Below are 22,033 nucleotides of genomic sequence, written 5' to 3' on the forward strand. Positions count from 1 at the left end.
CTTAAAAACGGATGATGTGAGGAGGATGTCTGCCTTCTAAGATGTCCCGCCTGGTATTCCGGTATAAATTTTATCACATTATAACACTGCGTCGTCAGAAAACCTTAGACTTTGATGATGTATTTTACCGCAGATCTGTGGACGCTACGCCGAAGTAAACAACCGGTAGCCATCATTTTATACGATCGGCATCCATTTGAATCCACCGTAAACCTCAGATAATGTTTTCCCAAGACCTGTCCTCATCTTATAAATCCATCTCGCTATTTGATTCTGAAAGTATATATGTATTCTATCTTTCGCCTATTCCAGCTACGTGTTCGGCCCATCGTTGTCTTTGCTAAAGTTTCCAGCATGCCCAGTTACGTAACATTATTTTTATAAAGATATCCGTCTTCTGGGTTATTGCGCTACACAGCGCAACAACCCAGAAGACACAAATCTTCATACTCTGATGACGGAGGCAGTATGACCTCTGAAACGTTGGTAAACATCGACCAGACTACACAGCGCAACAACCCAGAAGACAGAAATCTTCATACTCTGATGACGGAGGCAGTATGACCTCTGAAACGTTGGTAAACATCGACCAGACTACACAGCGCAACAACCCAGAAGACACAAATCTTCATACTCTGATGACGGAGGCAGTATGACCTCTGAAACGTTGGTAAACATCGACCAGACTACACAGCGCAACAACCCAGAAGACAGAAATCTTCATACTCTGATGACGGAGGCAGTATGACCTCTGAAACGTTGGTAAACATCGACCAGACTACACAGCGCAACAACCCAGAAGACACAAATCTTCATACTCTGATGACGGAGGCAGTATGACCTCTGAAACGTTGGTAAACATCGACCAGACTACACAGCGCAACAACCCAGAAGACAGAAATCTTCATACTCTGATGACGGAGGCAGTATGACCTCTGAAACGTTGGTAAACATCGACCAGACTACACAGCGCAACAACCCAGAAGACAGAAATCTTCATACTCTGATGACGGAGGCAGTATGTCCTCTGAAACGTTGGTTAACATCGACCAGACTACACAGCGCAACAACCCAGAAGACAGAAATCTTCATACTCTGATGACGGAGGCAGTATGTCCTCTGAAACGTTGGTAAACATCGACCAGACTACACAGCGCAACAACCCAGAAGACGGAAATCTTCATACTCACCGCTGTGAGAACCTCAAGTCTTACATTATTTTTATAGAACCTTCGTGGGAATTTTATTATTGACAGTAATTGAATATATAGTAGTAATGTTGGTAGTATTGGGAACAGCTGTAATGGTATTAGAAACGTGTTATTGGGTTACGTGTGCATCATTCCTAAGCCGATAACAGATTGTTCTTACATACGATATTATCGACATTATTTAATTTTAAGAATGAAAATATTTTTATAAAGTGTTATTTTGTTTATTATTTGTAATAGACATTTCTCCTCAGTACATGCCTTATTTTTAATGTGATTTGTCGTAAATATTGACGTATTTTTATGTGTTTGGATTTAAGTTACTGATTTAAATGTGATATTACACGTTTATGACATATATTAGTTCAGCATTTAATTTGAAAGCAACAGTGATGAAATCAATGAGCGTGATTAATTTGAATCTATTTTGCAGTCAAGCAGTGTTGTACAGAAACATACACCCGTAATTTTTTCGTTTATCGTCTCTGCGAATGAGAATAATATGTTTTAAAATAAAACATTTAATATGTGATTTCAGTTTATATTGCACCTAAAGGCCATATCGATGGAGTATATATATATAAAACGTTATCTTTTTTTTGAAGAAATTAGTCATAATTGTTCAGTTCCTTTCTCCTACAGAATCATTTGGTTCTTTAACCATAATCCAGGTTTACCAACTTATTTCTTTCATATTGGTTTACACTTAATGCAATATTTATCTAGGAAGGGTTACATACATTATATTTAGAAAATAACTACAAACATTAATATTAACAAAATTTGATTTCACAGTTTATAAATATGAGTCAATTTTATTTAATGGTAAATACAGTATATCCTTCACCTCATTTTGAAACACAGTGGTAGCTTATATGTACCGCCAATATAAATATTCAGGAATTTTTCCACAGAGTGTATTTGTAGATTTCGCGTGGTTATCAGAAATGTAGCATTATTTCCTTAAACAACATTAAATAATCTCTCTGATCGACGTGTAATGTTTTCCCTGGTGTAGCAACTGAAATTCAAGGTATTATTTAGATGAATTTAATGATTCAGAGGTTAATATGAATAAATTTTATACCATAATTAAAAGTGTCTTTCGTTATCAGTTTCTTTATCTTAAACTGCCGACTCGAACTCTTAAACCCCCCCCCCCCCAAAAAAAATATTTTAAGTTTATGAAATATACCGTGTTAAAACGCGAGTGAAAATATGCTTGAATTAAAGGAGAATTTTCAGCGAATGAACGCATTTCTTATTTGATTCTGTTTATTAAGGAAACACGCCCTTGGAGCAAAAGAACGTTTAATTGATTTGATGCTATTTTGTCTAAACTTGTTTCCTTGCTTGTCCTACTTCACAAACATCATTTTTAAATGTTGAGTGAATTGATTTGGGTCTGCTAGTAAATTGTCGAGTACGTTTTGTGGACAGCGCAACCGTGAAAGGAACTTCAGCGTTACGGGTCGGCCGGACGTGACTCCGCACTCGTAAAAGAAACACCCTGTATAAAGCGTGTTGAGCGAAAGCCAGTACTGTACAACACTGCCCGCCCCGATGAGCATGCCTCTATGATTGTGGTGGAGGCGTGCATGTGTAGTTACCCCATGCGGCTGTGCGTCGTGACCCCGCGGGATGGAGCTGCAGTTTTGGCTGGCGACACTCACTGTTTGTTTCGGCGCATGGTCACCTTCCCCTGGGGGTCCGGGGGGTGGTCCATGGGCCGCTTCCAAACCAGCCTTCTTCTGCTCCGCGATCTTCTGGATGGCAAGGAAGCGATTTTTCCGCATTTGAATTCTCTTTGCCATGTACCCAACAGTAGCGTATTCTGTGGAGGAACGAAGGTTTTTAGAACGATCATGTAATTTTAAGATGATGGACACTGACTTAGTATGCTTGACGTCTTTTAATATAAGAAACAGAACTGGGTCGAACGACTGTGCGCTTGGAAACCCGGCTACAGAAGGCTTGCATGTTGACTATGGTTCACGCAATTTACGGACAGTGACATTTTATTATTGACAATCACTCAAGGTCATAGGCCTGCGTTCCCATTCTTCGTGCACGCACTGTGTTGTAATGTAGGCGCTAAAAGGGAAGTTTTAAATTCAAGGAAAATATTAATAATAATATCAAATCTAAAACTTCTTGACGATGGTGAAGAGTCAATTGAATAAAAATTTACTTGGATATTATCCATCGTCTAGTAAATATAAAACGTAAAAACGTAAAACGACGTTTCGGAGATGGGACTCTATGTCCGTCTTCAGGTTCCTACACAGTTGGGCCCACTAGATAGAGCTAATCCCTATCTCCGGACTTTTTCCTTGGATATTATCCATCGTCTAGTAAATATAAAACTTAAAACGACGTTTCGGAGATGGGACTCTATCTCCGTCTTCAGGTTCCTACACAGTTGGGCCCACTAGATAGAGCTAATCCCTATCTCCGGACTTTTCCTTGGATATTATCCATCGTCTAGTAAATATAAAACGTAAAACGACGTTTCGGAGATGGGACTCTATCTCCGTCTTCAGGTTCCTACACAGTTGGGCCCACTAGATAGAGCTAATCCCTATCTACGTTTTTACGTTTTATATTTACTAGACGATGGATAATATCCAAGTAAATTTTTATTCAATTGATTAATAATAATATTGAAAATTTTTATAGGTTGTGAAAAATCCGAAACGAGGTTCATCAATGTGCACTTGGACATAACAGATAAACTACTGGTCGCATGTTGTTCATTTGTAAACTGTTGTTGAGAACTTTGGAGCAGTTGCTTTCAGACGTCAGGAAACACAAGCTTCATTTGTAATCTCGTGCAACATTATCACTGAATCTGAGGTAATAACGAGGTGTTTTGGGCTAATTAAAATGTTTGTGAGGATGGCTGAGGCGTGGTAGAGACAAGAAATGGAAACAAAGTTTTTTTTGGGGGGGGGGGAATTTGGAAAGAAACAGTGTGATGGTGTTGATTGGTTTAATCTTGTTCTGGATACGGTGCAGTGCCGGGTTGTTGTAAATAGCGATATCCATCTTCCGATTCTGTTAAAGGAATTCCTTGGCCTTCGTCATTTCATGAAGGATTCTGCCAAATTCGTTATTTAGAAATTGTTACAGTTCTATATAATCAAAAATTGCGTTGTCGAATGGCGCAAGTCAAGAGAAAGAACTGTAATAGTGAGCAACATCAGAATTAGAACACCCTGTACCATGCTGAGTTTACTGGAGTATGGAATATAATGACTTGAATTTCAATCGTTATCTATACATAGACATAATGCACATTTTCAGAGTAGAAGTTTTCAAATACGAACGCGTAATTTATTGCAGGGAACATCGATTTTCCTTTCTTGTAACTAAGAATCAGATGTTAAAACTTCGGACTGAATGTTATTTATTTTTTGTGACTTCGGGCGTTATTTATCAAAATGCTTACTGCCGTCTTTCGTATAATCTTATTTTTTTTTAGTAAATTTTATATCAGCTGCGGAGGTTAATAGTTTACATAAATTTTGAGATGGCTATGAATTGTCAGTATAAAGAATTATTAGAAGATGGTATAGTTGCGTCATATTGTGAAGATATATATTTAATTAATTATTCTTATCCGTCTAATCACAATTTAAAATTTAAAATTAAGATAATTAAAATATCATGTGATGTTCCTTATCGAAACATTCGATGTTCTAAATGTAAATCGAATGTTTCGATAAGGAACATCACATGATATTTTAATTATCTTAATTTTAAATTTTAAATTGTGATTAGACGGACAAGAATAATTAATTAAAAAAAAATTATTAGAATAAAAATGTGACCCCGGAATTAGCTGTCCCTTGGTTTACTTACTTGTTTCTTGCTTAGTCTTTGAATACTTTCCTTTAAAAGCCATCACTTATGTTTATATTATAAAAGTCTTTGTGTGTGTTTGATGATTGAGTTGTCCAGACAATCGGCAGACGTATGGCAATCCCACAGAGAGCTTTGTCGTACTAGTGTGCCGTGCATACGGAAGCCGATTACGCAAACTGCAGTTCATTTGTTTTTTGACGTGTACGACTTGTGAGTGACGAGAAGACAAATGTCAGGTCAGAGGGCATTGTCCTGTGACTGAACTGGCTCTACGCCAGATCCCGTGTTCGTTGTCTTGTCCGGGCGAAACTCTCGGCCTTTAGCTACTAACTAACAGAGCAAGTAACTTTGTGAAACAGAATACTTTCTGAGAAGCTGAAAGTCGCCTAGCTGTTCATTAGATTTCATCGCCTTTCATGATACCCTGTGAACCGTGTCCGTGTTTACAGAGTGAGATCTCTCATCTCTTCAATGCGTGTTACTTTCCCAGCCAATCTCTTAATCTCTGATCTGAATATCGTGTTGAAATTTAGTTACAAGCAGAAATCTCCTTCCTATGACAGGCGTCAGACAGAACACGAAATAATAATAAGATGAGGTGGTCTAGCGGTTAGAACGCTGGCCTTGTAATCCTGGGGGTCTCGGGTTCGATTCCCGGCGGTGCCCGAATTTATAACTTGTGTTGGGCAAGGCCGTGGTCTAGGCAACACGGAGTTTTCCTCCGTGGCATCCCAACAATTACTCCATTCACACACAGAAGAAGGCAATGGCAAACCACTTCTGGATCATCTGCCAAGAACGTATATGAACAGGTCCCAGTCCGAGAAAAGGATGGAAGGATCCTGTTCATATGGACCTGTCGTCAGACAGAACACTACAAATAAAAAAAATATGACAGGCGTAGGAAACTGTTCCGTGTTGAATTCCATTGAAAGGATTCGCGTTTTACTATTTGGACACTGAGATTTCTTTTGAAGCAAAGACGTAGACCTCCTTCCTAAATCTTGTCTGAATCGTTTCTACTCACAGATGAAGTCAATACTCAATCCTTGTTAGCATGAACATCTACCACACTTTAAGCAATTAGATTCAGGAAATAAATTATGAAATTAAAAATGAAAATTAAACACTTCAGTATTTTGTACATTATCAGGTGAGCGTACAGTCTGATGTAGATGAGCTCAGGATTATGAAATTGGAAAACAGTAGAATTTCAGTATCCGTTAAACAAATGTGAATTTTCTGAATAAAGAAACGCACCCAAATTTATGCCCTCCTCGAAGATAAACTTTTAGAACAATTTTCACTCTTCCGTTTCTTTGAGATGCATATTTTTAATATTAACTTCTCATTTAAATATGACATTTATACAAATTTATCGGCTGTTAAGCGAGAACTTTCCTTTCCTTCTTACCGAGTCTTGAGTCCCTGTGTAACATTTCGTAAGACGCTAGATTTTATTACGTTGAGGATTTGTAGCCAGCGCCTGACATCTGAGGTGGGGAAACAGCATTTCGTCAGCTGTTTATTCGGTATATTTTGAAGTTCTTTACATGTCTGGAGGTCGTATGCTCCGCTCAGAATCTGGAGACGCGCCGTGCCCGGATAAGGGTCCCACTTAACATGGATTTTGCGACTAAGTTAAACTCTGTAATAGGATTAACGGGCTAAATATTCTTAGAATGCAATGTCTGTTATGTAGTACGCAGTACTTGCCTAGCAGCGATGCGAAGACCATAACGAAGCATGTCCCCAGGTAGACGTCGATGGATTTCACATAGGAGATCTTGGGCAGAGCAGCGTTGGTGGATGACATGAGGGTTGTCATCGTGAGCACTGTGGTGACTCCCAGAGCTACCCTGGCGGGTGTCGCGTTCCGGTTCAGCCAGAAACTGACCCACGAGATGATGACGATCAGTCCAGATGGGATGTAGATCTGGATGAGGTAGTAGCCCATGGAACGAACGAACTGGATCTCGCATGCCAGACGAGAGTAATTTCCTATTCACGAGACACAGTAACACGATTAAAGCAACAAGTCTTAATCTCATGATATTTGAGGTTCTCGCGGCTGTAAATATGTCGATGTTGGTCTTACGAGTTATAACGTCACGCTGATTTCTAGGAAGATACCAGCTATTCGAAGGAACATGCTGTCTCCAACCCTGAAGGTAGAGGCAGATTGTTCCCCAGAATTATTGGTATTTACCTACACGTCTGCACGGCGCTACAATCCAGAAGACGCCATCGATCGAAAGCTTAATTATGGACAAGATTTTGATATCGTAGGTCTTTATCGATGTTAACTAGGTATGATTTTAGAAGTACACGAATGTACATTATGCGGTAAATATAAGACGTTGATAGTAATCGATATATCTGGAATATGGATATAATTCGTTTTAAAATATCGAAGTTTGCTGGTATCGCATGTAGCACGGAATTCTTCATTATCTTCGTAGTTTGTTTCAAAATGTATTCGACTTGTGACATCGCAAAGATTTTTGCGAGACGTGTCTTGAAGTACGTTGCAGTAACCTGGGTACGAAATGGAGCAGATGACTTGGTTTGAGCGAGTCTGAGTCTGATCACCATCGCTGATTAGGGGGGCGAGGATTATGCAATGGTATAATTGTAAAAGTGTTATAGAAAATTTTTTCAGAAAACAACGTATCTCTGTAGGAACAGATTAAAAGTAATTTTGTATCGATCTGTTAGTTCACAGAAGGAAGATGAAACGTACAAAACAGATACGCAAGGCACTGAAGTATTTTGAAATTTTAATATTTATATCTTCCCCCCCCCCCTCCGTTACAGAAAAATATGTCAGTGGTATTTTTTTTTACAATAAATGGGCCCTATGTTTTGAACGAGCTCATATCAGTGTTTTGGTTCGCAATGCTTGAGGTGTTCTGTGGGCGGATTCGTACGGAAGTGTAGTTATAAGGGCTTTATAAAATTACTTCTATGTATTGTGAATTATCCTACAAATCTATTCGAAATATTTTAATACGTAGCCCTTTTATTTAAGATGCCAGAGCCTTGCAGTTTATAGAACTCTACACATTTGTATATTGAGATACACGTATGTGACAAGAATTTATTTAATTTATTCTTGAAGCAGTTTGAAGCACTTTACATAAGTATATTTAGCCATTTTGAAGGGAGACATAGTTAAATCTGAAGTTTTGTGACTATGCTGTTTTTATAAAAATATCGGATTTCTTGGACATAAGTCTATCGTTCTAATTTCATTAAAACGACGTTTCAGAAACTGGATCCTCTATTCGTTCTCAAGCAAAATTTAAACTAATCAATATTTGTTTTATGAATTACACTAATTTGGCAAGAATGTTCTATGTTTAGCCGCAAGAAACATCAGAGTGTTAGTAAATCCTGTTTACCATCCGCCCCTGTAAGCCAGAGTAACATATTCACGCCATATTACACTTTATAAAACATTTTAGAGTTCAAACATTTTTTTTATTACACAGCTGAGGATTCTAATTAAATAAACTAAGGCGTCGTTCTCGCTTTTGTATGCTACGAATTTCTCTATGAATGTTTGTATGGCAGTGTTGTAGTAAATTTCGGAAATATGTTTTTGAATGTGAAATTTTCGTTACGACCAGAATGCAACACGTTAGTAGAACTCGCATTAAGTTTAAATATTTGGTCGGGGATAGAAACGTATCTGACATCCCAACGTTTTAGAATCCTATCTGCCATTACTCAGATGAAAAATTTCTAAATTTGAACACAGCCTAAAGCATCTTTCATCCCGTTGCCTTTTTTTTAATACATTACTGCAACCACCTTACTGATGTGGAGCTCAGATCGTACACGAATTGAAAGAGGGGTCGCTTTATTCGTAATGTAACATGCACACAAACACACACACACACACACACAGATGTGGGAGCTGCAATCCCGTTAATGCAAGGTAACCGATTGTGTTGTAAGCCTTTAGCCCCATCCAAACGCACGACATACATCCAGCAGGACATACATTTTAGCCATTAACTAGTTGATTAAAATCAACGAATCAAGATAATTCTGTCTCCGTTTGCCATGCAATATTCAGCTTTGTGAGTGTACAGAGCAGGAAGCTAAATATGTCGTCACGTGACATCGCCCTTCAAAGATGTCTAATTACTCTGTTGATCATTTGCAACAGTGACGTGATATACACAGCATGACAACACAGTGAAAGTTACGTCAGCGCATTTAAGTGTGCAGAAGCGTTTTTGACAGAAGAATATGATTTGCAGAAGACGTGTTATGCAGAGTAACTTTATCAGCGTTATGAATATATATATATTTTTTTTTAGAAATATTTTACAGTAGTTTTGCTTTGATTTAGAGATATTTAATATTACACAGCCAAGTTGCCGGACTTACATTTGCAATGGAGATATGGCCTTCCTGTGGCAGCCAAGTTGAACGGACTGAATGTCCTCCCAGTTTTGTAACTCTCGGAGGTGTGTGGAGGTGCGGGGAGCGAGAGCAGGCCATGAGGTTGGACCTCGAGGCCAGAAATTCAAGTGATCAAACGATCTTAGCCTATCATGACATGTTCGGTGATAACGAATTTCTATGTGTGCGATTTACCCATCATTGGCTTTGTGATTGGATGCAAAATTGTTAAGGGGCGAGGCTTTAACAAAAGAAATGTCTGTTCCATATTTCCGTTTTATTTTTATACTCCTGTCGAAGGTCCAAGGGAATAAAACTGAATTAACTTTGTTTGTGATGAGAAATCGAATGCTGAGGAAAAGAACGTGATAAGACAGGACTTGTTGATTCGTATAAATGGTATTCTGACCGCGTGAGACGACGAGGCATGACAAACCATAGAGTGACAACGTCCAACGACACTGGTAAGACTGTCTTGGGACACGTGACTACATGAATTAGGTTTTTCTTGTCAAACGGATTTTTGAGTTGGCTTCGTTTTTTACGTGGTTTGTTTATGGTGCAGTATTTTGATTCTACATATACGAGAAAAAAAATAAAATTGTTTGTAGTTTCTCGAGCGACTCTGCTGGATGGGCCATATTTCCTGAGCAAAAATAATGACACGATGAATCTTGATTCTTAATACACGACTCAAAATCATATCATGAAATTCTGTGATGGGAAATTGGCGAGTCCAGAAGAAAAGTGTGGGAGCGTAAAGTTGGGAACATTGTCTGAATTATTATTGTTATTATTATTGTCTATCCGTACACGACAGTTTCACGTAAAGTCTTGTTTTTGACTTTTGCACTAGAGACAACATTTTCGGGTTATAAACCCATCTTCAGGCCTGAGGATGGGTTTATAATTCTAATACGTCGTCTCATGTTTAATGAATACAAGACGCTAAGGGAAATTGTTGCGTATGGACGGATGATGATAATGATGATGATGATGATGATAATAATAATAATAATACTTATTAGAAGTGCATGCGTGTAAAAACAACGCTGGCCTGCTTTTTAATAAAAACAAATGAATTATACAGGGTGATTCAAAAAGGACTTTACAACTTTGAAAGTGTATAGAAATTTATTCAGAAGGCTTACAGAATCTGTTGAGGTGTCATTTTGTAGCAAACCAAATGAAGTTTTACCTCAAACAGTCATTTTGGTTCGATGTGATACTGCAGACATCCCACCTGAAATCAATTTCTTGCCAAACACGATCCAGCATATCCGGTGTCACTTCTGCAACTGCGGCGGTGTTTCGAGCTTTCAGCTCAGTGAGATTGGCAGGTAAGGGTGGAACATACACACGATCTTTAATGAAACCCCATAAGAAAAAATCGAGAGGTGTCAAATCTGGAGAACGAGGTGGCCATGCTATCGACCCTGTTCGACCAATCCACCGACCTGGGAAACGGTTATTGAGGAAATCCCGGACTTCTGTGAGGTAGTGAGGTGGTGCGCCGTCTTGCTGCAAGTGAATGTGTCCTTTTTGGTCATCTTCGTCTAACTGTGGTATGAGAAGATTTTCGAGCATATCCAGATACACGATACCGTTGATGGTTCGCTCATGGAAAAAGAACGGGCCGTACAGTTTAACTTTGCTAAGGGCACAAAACACATTCACCTTTGGGCTGTCACGAACGTGTTCCACAACAGCACTAGAAACACGCGGGCGACCTGGAGATTTGTCATGGCGAACAGAACAACCAGTCTCAACAAAATTCTTGTGCCAAGAGTAAATTGTAGGTCTACTGGGAGGATCCTTGCCATACTGGGTGCGAAAATTTCGCTGAACCATTGTCGCAGATTTCGTTTCTTCAAACCACAGCACACAGCGAGCGCGCTCCGCACCTGTGAAAGTAGCCATTTTCAAATGCACTGCCGCTTGCGCTCGCGGTGACGGAATTCGGTACTACAGCACAACGTGAGTCAAACTTAATTTGTTTTGCTACAAAATGACACCTCAACCGATCCTCTAAGCTTTCTGATTAAATTTCTGTACACTTTTAAAGTTGTAAAGTCCTTTTTGAATCACCTGGTATATCGCGAAGATGTTCCTGTTCATTCTACGAATTACAGTGTCCGTCTCTTTGTTCTAATGACATCGTGTGTTTGGCCGGAGTGGGGATTTTTCATCACGACAGTGCTCTTTCTCATGCAGAATTATTGGTAAAATGATTTATGACCTGAAAATATATAAGTTTTGAAATTTTCGCTGCACTCCGTCGAGTTTGTCTCGAACAAGCCTTTTGTGCTCCTTAAATTAATATATCATTGAAACAGCAGTAATTTGACTCAAAGAATGACTTCCACATATTGGCAGAAAGCGGCTGCTTTGAAAATGACCTACACTTGGTAATTTTATTTATTTATTTACGGAGTCGGCCCAGGTATTTCACTGTCACTTGTATGCAACGGGGAACCAGCTATCTCTCTCTCTTGAAAGATGATTTTGTTCGTGTATATTCTGTTTATTTTCAACGTTAGGGGATGCTGAAATACAGGTGGTCAGGCATGTTTTAGCTAAACATTTACACGTTCTGATTGGCGATGGAGTTCGGCGTTGACAATTCTTGAGTGAAATAAGTCACCCGGTTTCGCTATCCGGCTGGCAGATTCCACTCAAGTGTGCACTATCAGATATTACGTATACACAGGCCAAGTAAAGACTTCTGTTCCGAGGTCATGAGTGGAGGATGTCTGTGATGTACCTGTTATGAGGTCATGAGTGGAGGATGCCTGTGATGTACTTGTGAGGTCGTGAGTGTAGTATGCCTGTGATGTACCTGTTCTGAGGTCATGAGTGGAGGATGTCTGTGATGTACCTGTTCTGAGGTCATGAGTGGACGATGCCTGTGATGTACTTGTGAGGTCATGAGTGTAGTATGCCTATGATGTACCTGTTGTGAGGTCATGAGTGTAGTATGCCTATGATGTATCTGTTCTGAGGTCATGAGTGGAGGATGTCTGTGATATACCTGTTCTGAGGTCATGAGTGGAGGATGCTTGTGATGTACTTGTGAGGTCACGAGTGTAGTGTGCCTATGATGTACCTGTTGTGAGGTCATGAGTGTAGTATTCCTATGATGTACCTGTTCTGAGGTCATGAGTGGAGGGTGTCTGTGATGTATCTGTTCTGAGGTCATGAGTGGACGATGCCTGTGATGTACTTGTGAGGTCATAAGTGTAGTATGCCTATGATGTACCTGTTGTGAGGTCATGAGTCTAGTATGCCTATGATGTACCTGTTCTGAGGTCATGAGTGGAGGATGCCTACGATGTACCTGTTCTGAGGTCATGAGTGTAGTATGCCTATGATGTACCTGTTCTGAGGTCATGAGTGGAGGATGCCTGTGATGTACTTGTGAGGTCATGAGTGTAGTATGCCTGTGATGTACCTGTTGTGAGGTCTGAGTGTAGTATGCCTACGATGTACCTGTTCTGAGGTCATGAGTGTAGTATGCCTATGATATACCTGTTATGAGGCCATGAGTGGAGGATGCCTGTGATGTACTTGTGAGGTCGTGAGTGTAGTATGCCTACGATGTACCTGTTGTGAGGTCATGAATTTAGTATGCCTAAGATATACCTGTTGTGAGGCTAATCTCCATGGCCCGCTGTCGGTGGCCCAACACCTTGAACTGGGGTAGCGACACCTCGTTCGACACGCCGACAGAGTTGGGACCCTCGTTCCACTTATAGCGGATGTCTCTCATAGTATAACCAACTAGGAGAGAAACAAGGAAGGCCATGTGCAACTTACGGGTATGAGTGAGTGCGAGACACAGCCCTGTTGTTGTTTGTTGTTGGCGCTGCTGTTGTCTGCCGATGTGCTACGTCCTCCTAGTAGCCAAGGTGCAACGCCACACAGAAACACACACGCACACACAGAACAAATACTCGGAACTGCTGAGGACACAGAGAAGAAAAAAGACATCTCGACTGCTGAGGGAAACTAGAAACTCACATGTGCAGGCGATCTTTGGTATTTGCTCCAGACTGAGCCCTGCGCTTCACGTTCATGTCATTACCTCGTTACCGACATTAGCGGCTCGTTCGCAAGTTTCTTTGTGCGGCGTCCAGTAAAATTGTGAAAAGCGGTAACGAATCGTGGAGAATCCTAAACATTCTTGTTGATGAAGCCATTCACCGGGGGTATCCTCGACTTTTCCAGTGTCAACAGATAAATATTAGGGTACAGATCCCTCTACACGCTCTCCCGATAACCTGAAATCTGTCGGATAATGTCATAATTGATACACATCGCCTCACCGAGTATTCAAAACAAGGTATGGAATAAGCAGTAAGCCTACTATCTATTTATGAAGCATACGGGTACTGATGTCTAATCTACGTTATTAAGTTAAATAAATTTATAAAATCAGCTTCTCACTTATGAAAGTAAGATATAAGGCACGTCGAAACTTACCATCTTAATATTTAAGAAGCTAAGCTACTAGAAAGGACTTTACAGCAAGTAAAATAATTTCTACAGTTGCTAAGGAACTGGCACTAATCTCTGAACTGGACGGAGCCTTCTTTCAACATAAAGTAAGCGCAGGCAGCTATGAATTTATGTGCTCAGTAGATGCAGTTCTTGCTTGTCAGAGCCATTTTTTTTTTTTTTTTTTAAATGTAATGGTCCATCAGCACAACTGCTGGATGCTTCACCGTCTCACGGCGACATGCATCTCCCTGGATTCCTCAGCAGTGCAGAGAGAGAGAGAAAGAGAGAGAGAGAGAGAGAGAGGAAATAAAAGCGGAAAGTAGAAACTAAGAACAAAGCCACGTATATTAACGCAAAACAAGACACACTTTGCTAAATGACAGCACACGATGAGACTTACAGTAACAGTAGAGTAACGAAGCTAAAAATCATTATTGTTGAGTATGTATTGTTGTCTGTGAACTCTACCTGTGGACAGGTTAATTTCGGTCGCCCTCTGTCTATGCCCGAGGACACGGAATTGAGGAAGTTGAACCTCGCTGGAGATACCTACTGACTTTGTTCCGTCATGCCATTTGTATCGAATGTCACGCATTGTGTATCCAACTGCGGGTAGAGAGAACACAAAAAAAGGGGACTATGAAAGTTTAATATAAGGGGTTCTTCACATTTAAAACAATAACAAACTAATATTATAAAGGTTAACTAAACAAATTACTAGTGATTTTTTTTTAAAGTAATAATTATATACCACAAGACACGAGTTCAGAAGCTGATGTTCTATTTTAATTACTTCTATATCTACAGAAAAAAAAATAATTAATATTAAATTGTTAAGGGTTTTTGGGTAAAATTATAAGGCAGTGCTGAAGCTGGCGTTTATTATTCCAGAAATAAAATAAGCCACAAAGTTTAAGCGATGAATACAGTGTCATGCTTGAACATTGGTTATAAGGACGTCGCAGTACTGGGCAGGAATCCATGCTTGTTACAGGGTAATGCTTCAGATAACAACGATAAATCATTTGGGAATGAAGATGTTTCCGCGTTATCCATGTAGCTCAAAGAAAATGTGACAGTTTTATTTGTGGTGCAGGGATGAAGCACAATCTGGCGTGGAGTGCCTGGAACTTATTCCACAGAGAAGCCAAAAGCTAAGAGTTGAAGTCAAACATTTGCGTCAGAAGGATTTTACCGAACAAAAATCGAAATAAGAAAGTGAAGAAAAGAATTGTAAAAGAACATGCAACTTTTATTTTACAAGGAAAAGCGTAGTGACGCCACTTCGAGTTTTCTGAACGGCCATTTGTAAATGGTCGCCATTGACAGCGTCTTGCTTCAGTGCCATCCGCGGTTTGGTGCGTGTAGGTCTTCGAGTGGCGCCACTCAAAGAGAGGAGAAGAATTAGATGCACAATGCAGGTATTACTACTGCCTGTTGATGCTGTCGCGTCATCCATGGCAAGTTTCGACTTGTTTTCCCGGATTTCTGTCGGTGCGAGGTGCGCCACGAATATTGGTGCAGCAGTTTGGAAAAGAATTTCTGTTTATGGCTTTTTTTTTATATATATATTTTTTTTTATTTTTACAGAACATTTGTCTTCCTTCCCCGGGCACGACGTTCAGTGCTGTTTTTGAGAAGGAGACCGAAATTAATTAAAAATAACAGAACACAATATTTGGCAGGAAAATATACAGTGTTTTACAACAGGGAAATACACCTACTTTATGTACATAACAAATTTCTATATATAAAAGTACATTTAACACAAATAATCACTTGTCATGTACCACTTTACATCAAAATATCTAATCCATGAATAAATTTCTATTCATCAGTTTTAAGTACGATTAACTATAAAGTGAATTCACCTTAATGTCATGTTATATTTGTTTAAATTTTGTCAGTCTAATCACAATAAAATTCCTATTAACTATTAAAATATTACTATAATTAACATTTAAATATTTAAAATATATTAAATGATGTTCTCTATCGAAATGTTCGATTTACATTAGATCATCACTTTTTACACGACATGTTTCGTTTCTAAAAGAACCATCTTCAGGTGTATAAAATTATATAAACTTAAATATAATTTCTTAAATGCAACTTTTTAGTCAGATGTTTATCAGATTTCAAATGATGATGATCTGACTAAAAAGTTGCATTTAAGAAATTATATTTAAGTTTATATAATTTTATACACCTGAAGACGGTTCTTTTAGAACCGAAACATGTCGTGTAAAAAAGTGATGATCTAATGTAAATCGAACATTTCGATGAGAACATAATTTAATATATTTTAAATATTTAAATGTGAATTATGATAATATTTAATAGGAATTTTATTGTGATTAGACTGATAATATTTAAACAAATATATATTTATCACAATATGACGCAACTTTATCATATCATGTCATGTTATATTATTAATATATGGTATTTTATAGGCAAGCTATTGTCTTCAGGATCATAATGTACAGTGAATATTATCCAGACACATGCTGACGTGAATGCGACCACATTGCTTAATTAGTTACAGGTGGCATGATTTTAAGGAAATGTATTTTATTTGCATTCTATGGTATTTTGTTTCTATGTGATAGCTGAAGTATTCGCATCAGGTCACGATATGTTTGGTTAAGTGCTTTCGTAAGCTAAGTGCCCTAGTGAAAAGTGAACACGTGTGTTTATAAAGTTGGTACTTACAGCTCTCAATCTCAATGTGGCACAGTTGTCTGTCCATCGGGAAATACTGAAGGTTCATTGGGCAGGATGCTGTAATAGTCAACCTGCAAAACACAGATCATCGTGTCGTTAGGACGGGGACGACCCGATGCTGTACGCATTGACCCCGGGGAAGATTTTTGGTTGTAGAAATCGGACTACAGTCGTGATATGTAACTGAAGTGAAATTTAGATGAGAAGTACCTACTCTGTTGTCAATGTACTTCTCACCTGAAGACGGAGACAGAACTAGCCTTCGAAACGTCGTGGGTTTAAAGACACGATGGAAAAACCCTGATAATGAATAATTTTAAGTGTAAACTACCGTCATCAAAACCCTTTAGAATTGAAGTCAAATTACAATTCAGACTGACATTGGTGTAGAGGTTTTATGTGGGTGAATGTACAGTATTTGACAGCATAAATATGTAAATTATAACCGTTTCCTTGGCAACGTTACGAAAAGACGGGTCTTCTAGAGATGCGTTGAGATCTATAGATCACCATAATCGAACGACCCTTATTTTACCAGCATCGAAGAAGTAAGCTGACTGAGGTCGGAACAGACGAACAACTGACGCGAATTCTTTAATTTTGGTCGATAATTTAGAGTCATTATCAGAGTACTGCAGCGTCACATTTCGAAGGAACAGCTGTGTGTCATCAGACTAAAATCATTTCTGGCGTAAGAAAGTACAGTGTACCGCTGAGTTATGTTTGTAATTTCTGGTTAAATAACTCGATGGAGCAGAGACGACCTTCTTCGGAAGCCACCGATACGCCTAATTGGCAAAGAATTTCCCCGTATTCTTTGTAACATGAAGCTTGATTACCGTGCCCATAAGAGTCCGCCACCCATCCCTGTTCTGAGCCAGATGAATCCAATCCACGTCTTCGTATCTTATCCAATATGCGTTGCATTCTATGGTATCACGAAAGCACGTCAGGGGAGTGGGTGGATGGATTAAGAATCTTGTGTCCGGGCATTTTGTTTTACGCACCGGGCAGTGGGGCCACTGAAATAGTTAATCAACGTCCACATCTCTTGGTTATTGCACGGGAACAAGATTCTGATTTAAAACTGTGGACGGTGAACGTGAAGTGGAAAGTTTGATCACAATTTTAATTATTGCGCTGTGGAACCCCGCCCCCGAAACTGTAATTAAAATGGCATTAGGCGCGGAGAGGTAAGGTCTGGGTATCAAGCTGACGTGAACGTCCCTTCAACCCCCCCCCCCCCCCAATCTCTATGGTGTTCAGTTGACGTCATCACACGAGATCTCAGCTCGCGTGACCTCTCCCTCCAACCCCCCACCCCCTGTACTGTTCACAGCAAGTTCTGCTTGTTATTTGTCACTGGAGACCAAATTATTCAGCAAATTCTGTAATTTTCTTAATTTTAAGCCGAAACTGAAGTAACAGTTTATTTTTTGTTTTGTTTTCATGTTTACTAAGAGTTACGGTTATAAGTAATTTTAATGTATTAACACTACAATTTATATATAATATTATAATATACATATAGCGGTTAGAACGATGGCCTTGTAATCCTGGGGTCTCGGGTTCGATTCCCGGCGGTGCCCGAATTTATAACTTGTGTTGGGCAAGGCCGTGGTCTAGGCAACACGGAGTTTTTCTCCGTGGCATCCCAACAATTACTCCATTCACACACAGAAGAAGGCAATGGCAAACCACTTCTGGATCATCTGCCAAGAACGTATATGAACAGGTCCCAGTCCGAGAAAAGGATGGAAGGATCCTGTTCATATGGACCTGTCGTCAGACAGAACACTAAATAAATAAATAAATAATAAATATACATATCCAATAGGATGTGACTTTTGATTATGTGTTTGTAAGTCATGATGTAGATGGCACAGTGTTTATTATACAGGTGCTACAACCGTTAGGCAGCTTTCAGAAGCGGATAAAGGCACGAAAGGGGCTAAGACGTTCATTTCATTGTCCTTCTAAATTACCAACTGTTGTATTATGCGTTATGTAGATTATGATAAAATACCACCGCACGTACGGGTTATATAAATCGCATGAATTTTCCACCCCTTGTTTCGCTATTTTATATAAAAAAGTAAGCCACGAGAAAGAAGTTAACTTTGAAGCTAAGAGCTTTCCTTTATCCAGCCAGTTTCTTGTTCCATCCACTTTTATTCTGGAATGAGAGCTGTGAGCGAACGGAAGATAGTTGCTGGCCCAGGTCGGAACGAATTTGCGACAGAAACTTCGTGGGCGGGTGTAATGTTTGCTCCAGCATCCGTGTGTCATGAGTTTCCTCTAACTTTCAGGGCGCGCGAGGCTTTGGCTAACTGCAGACGCAGCTACCACGAGTGTGTTCAGCTCATATTCTGGAATCTTCTTTGGTGCCTCGTGTGGGACGGGAAAACGAGTAAGGTAAGAAATAACGCTCGAGAAAACATTTTAACGGAGTACAGTCACATTCAGAAATGAAGGTACTGTGCTGCACAGTCCCTGATTCGGCGTATGCTGCCGGCATCCGCATCTCAAGGTCATTAGTTAAAGACCGATGTTTTTGAACCAAGAGTGTATAACGGTTGTTATGCGAGACTGCATGATGTAAACAAATTCGAAGGCGTTTAACGATCACCCTGTATGTGAGAAAACGTTGGAAAGAGCGGAACGTTGTGGGATTTGACAACTTGGTAGCAGTTTTTCCTTTCCCCCAGGACGGTCACTTTGTAGCCCTGACTGCTGTCTTCGGACTAGCTCTCTCTTCAGCGTAGTGTGAGGAGGACGTTCTGTTCGATTTTCTTGCCTGAAAGGAAGAACCAATTCAAAGAAGACGAAAGGAGTAGGACGAAAGGTCTGTCCATTTCAGTCGAGAAGTGTCTCCACTTACGCGGGCGGGCATTACTGTAGCAAACACAAGAGAGTAAAGGAGAAACTCAAGATCTACGGCACTCTGACAGACTCGTCCTACGAACACCAATTGGCAAAAGTAAAACTGAAAGGCGATGGACCACCGTACAAGCGGACAGAAATCATTTTAAGTGATATTTGAGGTCCTCAAGGCGGCGAATATGAAGGTGGCTGTCTTCTGGGTTGTAGCGCCGTATAGCCTGGTTGAAGTTTACCGACGTTTCAGAGGTCCTAGCTGCTTCCATCTTCAGTACCCTGATCGCCTTGATGTTTGAGGGAGTATCTCCGAAACGTCGGTGAACTATCATAAGACGCTGCGAAACATCCTACAAGACAATAATCTTCAGAAATCATATCTGTTTGGATTACACATTTCTTAGTCACGATAAAGGCTTTTTTTTTTTTTTTTTTTGTAAAATTTTTCGAAACAACTCTTTTGAGGGCATTATTCAGTGTATTACTTGTCGGTTTTGGGAGCGTTAGTACTGCATGAACACTGAAACGAATGTTATTTTGCCGCAGTCCCCCCCGGCCGTAACTTGGTTACCTAGGCTACTTTTGTTTCCATGGTAACTTGTTTATAGGTAGGCCTGTCGTTCGTCAATAGACCTTGTACCTCTGTAATCGGCTGTTGATTTATGTCATGCGTCCGTTTGCACAACTGTCTCCGTTGTGGAGTGTCTTCACAGAGCAGAGAGCATACGCAGGAGTTAATCAGTTCAGATCGAGTTAGTGGCTGTGATAGCACGAGACCTGATGACATGCCACCTCGCTGACGTAAGGGCTTACAACACACAAACCTGCCGACACGGTAACTTATTCAAACTCTGTGCTACCAGACACAACTACGAGAGGGATTCGAGACTAATTTGGTTTTGTGCGGCGTCTGATAATCTGCACTGCTCAGCAGTTAGACAGACAGACGACCCGGTCGCTTGACGTTTCGGTCCCTGTTGACTGAATTTCCGGAACATTCGTATGTAGGGAGTCCCGAGTTCGGTTCCCGGACCTGTGTGATCTTTGTTGTCTATGGCGTCGAATGTTAAAATAGAAGATCAGAGGACGACGCGATAAATTCCGTCAACACTTTTGAGCAATCTGTAATTATCTTTCTGTTCGAAGCTTATAACATACGCAATTCTGTCTAGAAGAGGTTTTCTTCAGACAATCGCCCAACTGGTCGAAACATTCCTCGCCATTTATTGAACTCAAAGGTTCGTTACCTTGTTCACAAAAGCCATACATTGGGTGTTAATGTTAACGAGAAGAATCGAATGAACCAGTTCACATTCTCACAAATTATTTCAAATTTATCGTCTCGTCTACGTCTCTTCCTTTCAGGATTTCTTTTCGAAAATTCTGCACACATTTAATTTCACTATCGGGGATGCCGGTCGAATAGGCTGGCTGCGTCGTGACTCGTGACTCGTGACTTACCGTATACTCCTCGTGATGCTGCCGGAGTGATGAATACGGATGAACTCGTTGCTTGTGGTCGCGATGTGGAAATACGACTGCTTCTCGTTCACGAAGAATGTGTCCGGCACCCAAATGTTCTTGATGAACTCTGATCCCACCGACAGGGTCTCGACACCGGGTCTCTTCCGGAACGCAAGCCTTGGGTCTGTCCAGAATTGACGGAAGTAGAAATCCAACGTGAAGTCCTGTGGAATAAACAGGAACAGATCCGTGGTGGGGGGTCAGTCCTGTTTGGCAAACCCCACACCGAAGGGGGTCGGTGGGAGGGGGGGGGGCGAGGCAAGTCAACACGTGCTGCCAGCAGAAAACATTGTCTGTTACGAAGTTCATTTGTCGTGCTTTGTTTTTTGTTAATGTTCCAGGCAACATGTCTGAAATGTCGAGTTTGGGACTCGAACCAGCAACCATCTATATTATAAGAAGTTGATGTAGATAGATTTATGTTAATACTAAGCAATTTTCCTTTTTTCTGGATTTTTAACTCAAAACGAGTGATTACGGATGAGGAGACTTGAATACTGACATTTCTGTTTAAGAAATAAGCAGTCACTTATTACTTAGCTAATGCCATTAGGATTACCCCACGGCTCGCATAAGATAAGACCAAAATATCTGGAATATATTTTTTTTTCAGAATTGATCTTTAATCTGGATTAAAATTTAGCTCAGATACGCTGGCTAATACATCAGTAAAATGTACAGCCATCATTGTTACTGTCTTGATGCTAAAGTAACTGAAGTCTTATTTGTTTAAATCTTATCAGTCTAATCACAATAAAATTCCTATTAAATATTAAAATATTACCGTAATTAACATTTAAATATTTAAATTTAAATGTTAATTATTGTAATATTTTAATTTTAATATTTAATAGGAATTTTATTGTGATTAGACTGATAATATTTAAAGAAATATATATTTATCACAATAT

At 39.8% G+C, this 22,033-nt stretch overlaps 1 protein-coding gene across 13 annotated transcripts in view; it reads right to left on the bottom strand.

The window, feature by feature from the left end:
* Rdl (Resistant to dieldrin) overlaps positions 1-22,033 on the bottom strand; it is an 82,789-nt gene that overhangs the window by 5,486 nt on the left and 55,270 nt on the right. For 4 of the 13 annotated variants that reach the window (XM_022063386.2, XM_022063381.2, XM_022063385.2 and 1 more), the window contains exons 4-8: positions 21,060-21,286; positions 16,710-16,792; positions 14,463-14,600; positions 6,795-7,079; positions 2,885-3,045 (exon numbers count right to left, since the gene is read on the bottom strand). In XM_022063386.2, the coding sequence (XP_021919078.2) occupies positions 2,885-3,045; positions 6,795-7,079; positions 14,463-14,600; positions 16,710-16,792; positions 21,060-21,286 (894 nt within the window). Of the gene's footprint in view, positions 1-2,821; positions 3,046-6,794; positions 7,080-13,136; positions 13,275-14,462; positions 14,601-16,709; positions 16,793-21,059; positions 21,287-22,033 lie in introns of all 13 variants that reach the window. The other 9 variants (XM_022063384.2, XM_022063380.2, XM_022063383.2 and 6 more) reach the window with 3 other exon arrangements.

This window comes from Zootermopsis nevadensis, unplaced genomic scaffold, assembly GCF_977971745.1.
Source record: "Zootermopsis nevadensis isolate Lab colony 2312 unplaced genomic scaffold, Znev_1.0 Znev_ptg000010l, whole genome shotgun sequence".
Classification (NCBI taxonomy): Eukaryota; Metazoa; Arthropoda; class Insecta; order Blattodea; family Termopsidae; genus Zootermopsis; species Zootermopsis nevadensis.